The 12,131-nt window shown below is 40.8% G+C and overlaps 1 protein-coding gene across 1 annotated transcript; it reads left to right on the top strand.

Moving 5' to 3' along the window:
* The first annotated feature begins 817 nt into the window (after positions 1-817).
* Positions 818-11,770, top strand: PHAX (phosphorylated adaptor for RNA export). Its single transcript, XM_080372400.1, has 5 exons — positions 818-1,118; positions 4,174-4,793; positions 6,948-7,068; positions 8,763-8,846; positions 10,504-11,770. Exons 1-5 carry the CDS (start codon positions 843-845, stop codon positions 10,771-10,773), a joined length of 1,371 nt encoding a protein of 456 aa, XP_080228526.1. The 5' UTR covers positions 818-842; the 3' UTR covers positions 10,774-11,770.
* Positions 11,771-12,131: the final 361 nt, after the last annotated feature.

The following is a 12,131-nucleotide window of genomic DNA, read 5'->3' as shown; positions in this document are numbered from 1 at the left end:
ATCAAACACCATCACATGTATGCGTTATTATTCACAGAAAGTAAGGAGAACATTTAAACTCCATGATCAGCATTCTTTTAGTTGTTTAACACAGATTTTGAACAGCCCTAGAAATTATCGCTGGACTCTTCTGTCTTGTGCTTTATTCTGATCAGGCTCGGATTTTTTTTTTTTTTTCAGGGGGTGGTGGTGGTAGTGTGGATTTAACAGCCTACCTGCCTGTTTTGAACTGGATTAGTGTTGTGATAAAAATTTATCCATATCAGATTATAAATTGCTTAATTAAACCAATACCTATTAGTGTCCTGCATTATAGATCCATACATATGCCCTCGGGAAGTGGTTACAGCGCACAAATGATGGCTTGAGTCATACACAAACTAACACAATAGGGGTACACTGTAATTTAGGTTGAAATGGATCCAGGGAGGTCACTTAGACCCTGCTGACTAGCAGAGAATAGATGTTTCTCCACTCCTCCGGTGGGTTTTGAGTGACACGCTGTAGGCAGAAACTGCTTCTCTTCCAGCATTTGTTAAGAAACATCGCAACAACCTGCAGCCGAGAGCAAACTGGGCCATTTTACTAACTCGGTAGTACAACAGCCTGTTGTTGTTGTTGCCTGTTGTGTTGAGGAACTGCACGCTGTGGTCAGTGCCCCGGGCACCGGGTGGCTGCATGGCCCTGCCAGCCGCCCCCGGCACGCAGTAAAGCCGACCGGGACGGATTTTCACCTAAACTTCCTTCTTTGTGCAGCACCGGCTACTTCCACAACTGCAGCGACAAGACAAGCGGCACGCAACAACACCACAGCAGTGCCGGGCCACATCGCCGCGGACAAGATGGCGGCGACGCGCGGCGCGCCATCAGCCCCGCTGCCCGCCGGCGTTCCCGACATGCACCGCGCCCGCCGTCATAACCGCGCCCTCTCCCTACTGGTGGGTGGCGGTTGTCGTGCGCCGCACCGTACGTGCCCCGCTCCCGTCCACGAGCCGCCGCGCTCCGGCGCTAACATGGCGCTGGAGGCGCGGAGGATGGAGGGCGACGTGGAGGACGGTGAGCTCTGCGACTCGGACTCCGACATGCCCGGCGCCGGCTCCCCTGGCGACCCTCAGCAGGTGAGGAAGAGGAGGTAGCCGGCGGCGAGGCCCGGGCTACAGCCGGAGCCGCGCCACCGCTGGCGGCGGAGGGCCCACCGGGAGAAGGCAGCGAGAGGGCCGCAGGGGCCCTGCCGCCGCCCGTGGTGCCCCGCTGCCGGCCAGAGAGCGAGGGGCGCGTTGGGGAGCGGGGCCGGCCGAGCCCAGCCCGTGGTCTGCGGCGGGGCGGGGGGTTGTGGTGGGGGGCCCTTCCCCAGGGGTGACCGCTTGCCCCGGGCCCTGGGCCCTGGAACTGGCTTGTGTCTCCGGTGCCCGTTCGTTTGGGAAAACCGCTCGCTGTCGCGGGGCGGGGAAGGCTTTTGTTGTTGCTGGGCTCTGGGTCCGGCGAGCAAAGCAGAGTGCTCACCGGTACCGTCGGTCGCCTCAAGAACAATAGAAACAAGCCGTTGTAAACACTCATGAAAACAATGCGGGGCGATTACTGCTGTCCCTTGACTTCACAACTCTTATGCATCCGTAAATTCCTGAATAGGTATTACTTATTTCGAAGTGCCTTACACTGTTTTCACGTTAGAGTGTGTTACGAACTTTATGGGTGTGTGTGGGCAGGGAAAGATTTCAAAATAAGTAAGTGTATGACGCTGCACGTGTAAGTTTTTATACTCTTTAGGTATTTTGATTTACTTGCAATATAGTTCTGGGGTGTGTAGCACAAAAATTACTAGAGATGTGGGATTTTTGGTTTTGTTTGTTTTGGTGTTTTTTTTTAGTTTATGGAGTTGTTAGTATTTTACATTATGGATTACGTTTTAAATTAAAGATTTATATTTCATAACACCATAAAATAAATTGAAGACTTCTGTATTCTGTTTGCTAATAGAAGGAAGAAGAAATGGTGAAAGCAGCAAGGTTAAAGAGTTTTTATTTCACCTTAAACTGAAGGAAGACATCTTCTTTTTAAAGGTCACAGGATAGCATATAACTTTGTGATAGGAAGTCAGTCAGAGAAATACTGGAATTATAAGTGAGGAAAATGCTTACTACAGGTGATCACAGGCAGTGTGGCCAAAAGTTTCCAGTAATTTGGAATAAGAATTCTGGGTTATGATACCTATGGCTCTTTCACAGGTTACACAGATTTGAGCAGGTTTGGCTTTCGTGTTTTCGTTTATTTGGCAGGTGGGGGGGGGTTTGGTGATTGACCTTGGGTGGATGACTGTTGCCCACCAAGCCACTCCATCACTCCCCTGCTCAGCAGAACGGAGAGGGGGGGAATAACAAAAAAAAAAAAAAAACAAAAAAAAAAAACCAACCAAACACTTGTTGGTATAGGTGAAGGCAGTTTAATGAAGAAATAGCAAAAGTTGTGCACATGGAAGCAAAGGAAAGCAAAATATGTTACTCTCTACTTCCCATCAGCAGGCAAAGTTCGGCCACTTCCAGGGAAGCAGGGCTTCAGTACACACAGTGGTTGCTTTGGAAGACAAGTGTAAATAACAAATGACCCCCCTTCCTCCTCCTTTCTCTTAGCTTTTATATTTGAGCATACATCTTATGGTATGGAATATTCCATTGGTCAGTTAGGGCCAGCTTTACTGGCTGTGACCCCTGGCAAGGTCTTGGCCATCCACCCCCAGCCTGCTTGTCAGGGTCGGGTGGAAGGTTGGAGGAATAGCCTTGATGTTGTTGCAAGCACTGCTCACCAGTCGTCAGCACACTGGTGTGTTATCACCACTTTCCTAGGTACCGATACAAAGCACAGCACTGTGAGGGCTGCTGTGGGGCTCAGCCAGACCCAGTACAGGGGAAACAACATTTCTTGAATGTTTTTATAGTAATGAGACTTTTTTTTGTAAGGTCTAGTGAAGCCTTTAGGGATTTTGCCCTAATTACTAAGGCATAGTGAGTCTGTGGTGTCTTGTTTTAAAGGAAGAAAACACCAAGTCTTCTGTAAGGTGCTACTCTCCCCAGCTGGTCATGTGCTGTCTTAATTGAATCACAATATACTGTTAGCTTCTCAGAGTCTGGTCAGCATGCAAGTTTTATGGGTTCGGTTTTGCATCTTTTGGTCATTATTTCTTCTCACTTGAGTCTGTGGGAACAGTATTGTGGTTGCAGATCACTAATCTTGACCCCTTTCAGAATCTGGAGAGAATATTAATTTCTGTACTGTTAAAAAACTTCTTGTAAGTTGCTGTGGTGGTTTGATTTTTTTAATCTTTATTAGAGCTGCTGTGCATGTTGTGTCTTCGTCTGATTTAGGAATTTTAATATCTTTTTCAGTGTCACAATAATCTTAATTTCTTTCAACAAAGATTACATTAAATAGGTTAGCAAATCCTGGTAGGTGTTTTGGGTAGTAGCCATGTGTAGAAGAATGGCTGCAGAAGCATGGCCTTTGAATCTCTGAAGATCTGCACAGTCCAGGCTTGGTATTAGAATAGGCCTGTAATCAGAATTGTACTGAAGTTGCTGTGCTCAAGTTAACAAGAAAGGTGGCCTGGAGCTGTTCTTGAATCCGGAGACCAAGTCATTACGTTGTGCCAACAGGCCATGGCTGTAACAAGCTACAGCTGCTGGGAAAGCAGGTGCAGGGCCAAGAAAGATGGGGACCGGTATGGGAAAATAGGGAGTAACAAACTACAAGGCTGAAGCACAGCAACACAAATTAACTACATGGATAGAATGCTTATTTTAGTCATGATAATTAGGGGTGTGAGAACCGTGCGCGCTTAGAGGCTAATAATCAATTATATTTTTGCTTTACGAATATGCATGTGTATCTATTCTATGTAAGTAGTGTTAGAAACTAATAAAGTTGAGCAAGATGCATAACTCGTATTGAGCGACTTCTTGACTCCGGCGAACCCTTCTTCCAACAGCCATGCTGTCTGTCATAATACAGACATTTCATAGGATGCTCCTGTCAACTGTTATCAAAAAAATGCTCATGGAGGACTGCCTAGACAGTCACATGAGTCAGAATTAAGTTTATTAGCTGATCAGCTTTGACATGACTTGATAGCTCTTTTAATTTATAAAAGTCAGTTAATGGACTTTTATTCTTTTATTTCAGAAATCGCATGATGGCAACGATTCAGGCAGACTGTTCCAGAGCAGCATTTCATCATGTGCACCAACTGTTCCTTATCGGACAACCAAAAGTGTGGATTCAAGTGATGAAAGCGTTTCTGATTCTGATGATGACAGCTGTCTTTGGAAACGAAAGCGACAGAAGTGTTTCAACTTCCCTCCTGCTAAATCTGAGCCTTTTCAGCTTAGCCAGAGCCACCAAAAACAAACTGCAGTAGGTGCCAAGAAGGTCAACAACATTTGGGGTCTGGTGCTCCAGGAGCAGAATCAGGATGCGGTGGCTACTGAACTTGGGATTCTGGGCATGGATGGTAGTATTGACAGAAGCAGGCAGTCTGAGACTTACAATTATTTATTGGCTAAAAAGCTGATGAAAGAATCGCAGCAAAAGGAGGCAGAGACTTTAGATAAAGAACTGGATGAATACATGCATGATGACAAGAAAACATTGCCAGCAGAAGAAGAAAATGGACAAGGCTTTCTGAAACGGAAGCGGCCTGTTAAAGATAGACTGGGTGAAAGACAAGAGATGAAATACAAAGGCAGGTATCATATAACAGAAGAAGATTCAGAGGAAAAAGTGGCAGATGAAATTGCTTATCGGTGAGTTTAATAACAGTGTATTTTCACTTCAGTAAGTATTGGTAATTGTTGATGGCAAAGAAGAGGTGGGAAAAATGTTTCTTACTGCTAAAGAAGTAAGATATCATACAAGATTACAAAAAACATGAGTGCCTTGTGTGTATTTCCAAAATCCTGGTATTAAAAATGCAGCATTATGGCTATTATCTTGTAGAGGCATACGTAATACTGTCTAATTATATATATATATTTTTTAAGATCCTCCTAAATAGTTGGGTGTTTGAGAACAATGGCAGGGGAAAATACTTTTTTTCATGGTAAGATTTAGTAGTGGCTTTTAGAAGAAATACCCCATGTGTAAAGGTGCATATTTGGAGTTGGATGCCAAAGAACAACTGTTATGGTCACCGTGAAAATCTGGCTAAGTTGTTAACCTTTGAAACTGTAGATTGCTTGGACTGTGTAGTGCTTTGAAGAGTACAGCTTCTGAAATGTGTGTGTTCTTTATGTGGAACATGCTTATCTGAAGAAAATGTTTTGCTGCTGTTGTAACCAAGGGCTGCACCAGTACTGAAATCAAGCCTTGCCTCTTTCTCTGTGGTAAAACTGTATTGTAGTTCTGGCTTCCATAAATTAGCACAGTGCTGGGATTACCAAGCTCCAGCCATATGCACCCTTACCACCATCCAATTCTTTTCACAATCCTGTTCAGTAACTGTACTGAGCTGCGTCAGAAAACTTGTCTGTCCAAAAGCCTGTTGCTGTTTTTAAAGAGTTAGTTTGCAGACAGATCTTTCCTGAAGCAGTTTGCTGCAGTTTTCTTTGAGGTGGCACTGGCAGCACTGGGCTGATGATGTGAGGGAGGATGCATGACTGCAGTCATTCTTACTTAGATGACTTAAGTTGCCCCAATCCTTTTTCATTGGTGCAAGGGGAGAAAATTATGTTAAATAGGGAGTAAGCGTTACAAGATTTACTCACGGTTAACTTAATATTTAAATAAAACCTGGATTTACTGATCATTGTTGAATTCTTGCATGTGATGCTTAGTATTGCCAGATGCTGAAATACAGCAATTAGACAATTATGCTGTTACCAGTTCTCAGTAGTTTTCATAATTTTGAATTATGAAATCATAATTTCAAATTAATAAATTCTTATTCATGAGTTTTAAAACTTTGATTGTGTCTCTTGTAATAAACTTTCCTTTTGTTATATTGAACTTGATCAAAATAGGGCAGAAGCCCCTTTTTTCTAAATTTTTATAGCAGGTGTGGTGCTGAAAATTAGAGTGGTGGGGCATTGGAACAGGTTGCCCAGAGCAGCTGTGGCTTTCCCATCCCTGGGAGTGTTCAAGGTCAGGTTGGATGGGGCTTAGAGCAGCCGGGTCTAGTGTAAGGTGTCCCAGCCCATGACAGGGGGGCTGGAACTAGATGATCTCTAAGGCGCCTTCCAACCCAAACCTTTCTGTGTTTCTGTGATATGATTGCGAACTGTATCAGTAGGATAGTGGTTATACACATCACAGTAGTGTTTGATTTATGCTGTGCCATCTGTGCCTGGCTTTATAACCTTGCTGGCCCACACAGTGACCTGAACTAAAAAAAAAAATCTGACTATTTTGTGGCAGCTTTTGCCCTGTATCTTTCTCAGTTCCTGTCGCAGTGTACAGGTGCTTGTGAAAGCGCGCATACAGGAGGATTGTGTAGGGTCAGAATTTGTGTAGAGATTGTGTAGGGTGGGGATTTGACTGTTGAAGCTGCCACTGCTAAGTCTAAGCCAGGGGTCCTCACACTTTTTAACCAGGGGGCCGGCGCAGGCGCAGTGGCAGGCAGCCATCTGCGGCTGCTTGGTTCCCCCCCCTGCCAACCCCCGGCGGGGGGAGACGGGGAGGTCTGTAAATACCGGGGGCCGGATTGAGGAGCCTGGGGGGCCATATCTGGCCCGTGGGCCATAGCTTGAGGACCCCTGGTTTAAGCAGCTGTCAGTTTTATCTAGTCTGATGCAAGAAGCCATTGAAACATATTTAAATGTATAGACTCTTCAATTTTAACACAGTTTTATGTCTCACAAAATGAATTATTCATTATGGGGGTTCCATGTTCAGTTTTATTGGAGAAGTTACACTGACAATTAATGTGTTGGGTTTTTTCCTCCCCCCACCCCCATTCGCAGGCTTTGTGAGCCAAAGAAAGATTTAATTGCCCGAGTAGTGAAAATAATTGGGAAAAGAAAAGCTATCGAACTGCTTATGGAAACAGCTGAAGTGGAACAAAATGGTGGACTCTTCATAGTGGTAAGAAAAATGTGATATTGTGAGTTTGTGGGGGACCCACACGCAACTTTTTACTCATAGATATTGTACAGCTTTCAGGTTGGACAGGTATTTCTACTCTGCCTCCCAATGAGATCTTTCCCTGACAGACTTCAGAGTGAAGAATTCTGAAGCTTGAATAAAAGCTTGTAATGTTAGGATCCAGGTGAATGAAGTCTCTGGCACATTGCCCCAGTAGGTCAGGTGGATATTTGGCAGCACTGACATGCCTGCTAGGTTTATTGGCATGCCATCAGAGGTCAGCATACTCAGTAGTGAGTAGTGAGCATTTCTGATGTCACGTTAGAAGAGTAACTTTCAAAACAGAATCTGTTAGCTTTGTTGGAGAAACAGTGCCTTGTGTATCAGTAGAGCAAAACAATACTGATTTACATTAAAAATCATGGTAAAAATCCTATACTTAATGGTTAGGTTATTAATTTCTTAATGTGTGTTAGTGTTTATCAAATAATGAGCCTTAGTGCAAAAGGTCAGAAGAGAAGTGGGAGGGAATTAGTAAGTACTTTCAGGCATTTGTTTATATTTTACATCTCTTCTGTCGTTGGAAGTAGAGAGGAGAAAAAAAAAGAGGGGAAAAATAGCCCTATTAAAAACCAAACCCGAAGGAAAAACCACACCCCTCACCCCACCCCCCCAAAAAGCAACAACTTTCCAGCTAGCAACTTGTCTGAGAAGCAGTCTATTGTCTTGAAAGATCTAAGTACTTATTTACAGCTGTTTACCAAGGAGATGAAAGAACATGACTCTTGGTGGCACAGGTTCCTTTGGCTGCAGATCAGAGTATGCTATTGGAAAGCCAGGTCATACCGTTTTTCTTGGTTGGGGTTTTGTGCTTGATAGATGTGTCATCTGCTGTTTCAAGAACATACTTAAAAAATTCACCATCTCTATAGGTAGAACTTTTGGGTTGTATTTTTCTTTGTTATTTAGCAGAAAAGTATCACACTTAATACAATATCAAGCACTGGAGTAACAGTTCAACTGTATACTATGGTAGTTGAGTAATAGTATGGTAATTAGGGCTTATGATTTACAGAGATTTCAAAGCTAAGTCCTTCCATGCTTCAGTATGGTACACTGCAACACTGAAAACTGTTGAAATGTGGAACTAATATGTTGTGGGGAGAAACTTCAAAGTCCACATTGTGTTTCATATTCCTTAGGCAGAAATGCAGATTATGCAGATCGGTTGTAGAATTGCTGAGCACAATTAAGAAAACCAGAGACCTATGTAATTTTATGAAACTCATTTTTGGCATTTTACTGGGTTTATGTGTTCAGAATGTTCTGAATATTTAACGTAGTGTATATGTTGTTGTAGATAGTTGTGAGAGTAGTTAGAATAATATTAGCATTTTGTTTCTGCACTACCAAAATCAGACGTGTATGTAGCTGAACAGTTTGGTATTGTGTTATAACGTTTTTTTTGTAACCTCATAGTTCACCTGTCCAAATGTAGCAAGCTGGTTGTTGACCTTCTTATGACTAATTCAGTCATAAATAAAACTGCTATGGCTGGTTTTATGTAATAGATAACACAGCAGAACTTAATTTTTTATATTCTGTCTCAATACAAAGCAGTGTTAGATGGTATTTTTATATCAACACTGAATGTATTAAGCTTGCTATTACTAATTTACTCTTTCCCTGTTAAGAATGGAACTAGAAGAAGAACACCAGGGGGCGTTTATTTAAACCTGCTGAAGAACACGCCTAGCATCAAAGAAGAGCAAATCAAGGTAAAATTGTCCAGAGTGCAAATGATCATCCAAAGTAAATTTTGAGGTTTTTATACTAGAAATGTTCTGATTTAATCTCTCTTAACTTCCAACAAATTTAATTCTATATTCCAAAGAATCAAACTTCTCACATCCAAAATATAAGCAAAAAAATACACTAAAAAATTATGAATTACTGTTTGTGCTAGGCAGAGAAAATGCCTTTTATGTAGTGCCAGTCACAAAGATCTGTTGAGGATGATGACACTATAGGGTGTGGAGAGATAAACACTGGATTCTTCTTAATTTGTGTATTCCTTACAGCAGTGTTATCTGCAGTTGTATTTCTCCCTTTGGAGCTCTGTGTTGTTATGCATGGATTTAATTGTGTTCTTTTAATAAATACTTTTGTTCTGTGTAGCTCCAGCTGTGGCACCAGCCAGCAGTCCTCATTAAGTCAGATACTGGTCTGAACCTAGTCAGAATTGCTCACTGGCCTAATCAGTGATGCTCACCACATTAGTTTGGCAGCTTGTAAATATTATTGCCTTTCCTTTTAGGGTGTGAAATAGGCTGAGATGGTATTTTCTTCATTCAATTAAAACAACTTGGGTTTGGTATTGGACACTTTATCAAAGCTTTTGTTAATAGAAAAACTCGTTTATTTTGCTTGTAGGTGGCTACAACTCGCTTTGTAAACCATCCCAGCACCTTGCACTGGGAATCGAGGAACAAAACAACATAAATTGTGATTGTCTGGTTTATGTTTAAACAAAAAAACCAACAACGAACCATTCATAGCTTGTAATGGTCACAAAAAGTTGCAAGGTTGATCAGTTTACCCCTTTAAAAAAAGTACTTTTCTACCCCATTTTCCATACCCTTGTAACTGTGTGGGGTTTTTTTCTCTTGCTGATTCTGGCAAGTGTTTAATGAGACAGCAGCTTTCACTCAGTGAACTTGATCGATGGTGTGAGACATCATTTGTCATACAAACCTGTGGGAAAAAATGTGTGTAATCCTGTCATGGACGTTGTCGCATATGTAACGCTCACACATTTGCATATCCTTAGCATTTGACTTGCAGCTTTTGGGGAAAAAAAAAAGCATTAATGCTTTCGGTATGCAAGTTTTGTTTTTTTTTTTTAAAAAAAAGCAAGGAAAGAAAAGCTTGTAGCAGCATTTAGCTCTGCTGTATTATATTCTCCCCCTTGAAGTATGGAGAAAACTTGTAACAATTGTGTTTTGTAGTATAGAAGATGGTAATGGGTTTTACAAATGTTTGACAGTAAAGATCATGAGAGCTGGATTCAAATTTCCATTGTGGAGGAAAGTTTTTTCTCAAGTTGTCATAGAACCTTTGGTTTAATTTTTTCTACAGGTCCCTCCCTATGGCAGTATGACCCTTTGGGCTACCACCCATTCCTTCCAGTTTTATATCATCAGCAAACTTGAAATGAAAACTTAGTGATACTTACTTACGTGCACTTTGATATTCCTGAGTAATTACGTAATAATATTATTTATGGGGCACTTAAGTGCGGTCTATCCTCATACTTCTGTCAATAATGTGTATCTTAGTTAAATATCGAATGGTATTTGTAATTAAAATTTTAATTCTTTGTTTTCTTTAGGAAAAACTAGAAATATTAATATTTCTATTTTTTTTTCTTTCAAGGAAATATTCTATCTGGAAAACCAAAAAGAGTATGAAAACAAAAAAGCAGCTAAGAAGAGGAGAATACAAGTTCTAGGAAAGAAGATGAAAAAGGCCATTAAAGGGCTTAACCTGCAAGAATATGATGATGCGTCTCGTGAGACTTTTGCTAGTGATACAAATGAGGCTCTGGCTTCCCTGGATGATCTACAGGAGGGGCATCATGAAACAAAGATGGAACATGAAGATACTATTGAAATTGATAATGCTCATGATTTGGAGATCTTCTAGTTAGTAGTGTTCTTGATGACAAAAGTCTCTATAAAACATATTAAATGAGCCTTTCTTATAATCCCATGACTTCTTGTTTTCATAAGCTGCAGAAACATGGGAAATACTTGATTCTGAAGAACATGATATAATTCTTAGCTAAATTTAACAGCATGAAAGATGTTAGTTGTCCTATTTTTCGTTTGCTGAGTCCTCAAAAGTGTAATGTTTTTCTAGATAATAGCTCTGCATCATGTTTATTCCTTAGGAACATTTTTTTAGCCACATTAGGTTTAGGAATTAAGGCAATACTTCAACCAAATACATCATACTTAATTTGCTGAAGCTAACAAAAGTAATCAAGTGAGCAATGATCCTCATTTCAGTTGAACAGATAAAACAGTATAAAGTTACTTTTAATATAAAAGATTGTATGTTCTAAATATGGCAATGTGTTGATAAGAATAGCAGTGTTTGTAGGAGTAAGACCTGTAAAAACAGATTGGTTTATAAAATTAACTTAATGACTTTTGAATACTAAACTTGTTACGAGCACTGTTGAGCAATTATGTTTAAATTTCTGCAGCAGGTTAATCCTTCATATTATAATAGTGACTTGAGCTTCCTACCTGTTCTGTCTGGACTTTTTCCATGATTAGACACACACACAGTTCATACAGATCTTTTTGTTTGAAAACAGCTATAAATGAATGGTTTCTGAGTAGTGAGGTTGTACTAACATGTTCCCCTCAAGGGTTTGTAGACTCTACATGCAGGTATAAACTCTTCACCTTACAATTCTTGTTTCCATGCTTCTCGCATGTGCAGTAGGATAAAGTAATGGTTGTCTTGCAGAAGTTCTGAAGTTTTTCTATGCTAATTCTTAAGAAAACAGTAGTATGCAAAAGATGATATTCTTACTTGATGCAGAAGACTATTGTGTAGTTCTAGAGTTCAATTGAACACAATTTTTATGTTGAATATTTTTAATATAACTGAAGAACATGTGCAACACTGATATGTGTGATGTCTAAAATACTTTGTCACTAACAAGTTGTGTCTAGGCAATTATTTTCCAGTATAAAGTATTTCTGAAATATGAATGAATGAATTCACTTTCAAACCCAACAACAAAATTGAGCACGTAAATTTTCTTCACCTGGAGGCAGATTTCGGAAGCAAAGCTTATCACTGAAACACATAGTAAAGTTAGAATATTGAGCAATTCAGTACCGTAAAGAGCTGGTATTTGAATTACTGAAACATGTGAAGAAAGAGTTCTTAAACATATAGCACATTCCATTATATATTTCAGTAAATTTAATTAGTTTTGACTTCTGCATTTGCTGTTCATGTGCCAGACCTCCTATTGTTAAGAA

This window comes from Falco punctatus, assembly GCF_963210335.1.
Source record: "Falco punctatus genome assembly, chromosome: Z".
NCBI classification, from domain to species: Eukaryota; Metazoa; Chordata; class Aves; order Falconiformes; family Falconidae; genus Falco; species Falco punctatus.
Note: the sequence above shows the minus strand (reverse complement) of the source record. Positions and strands in the feature narration are given on the sequence as shown.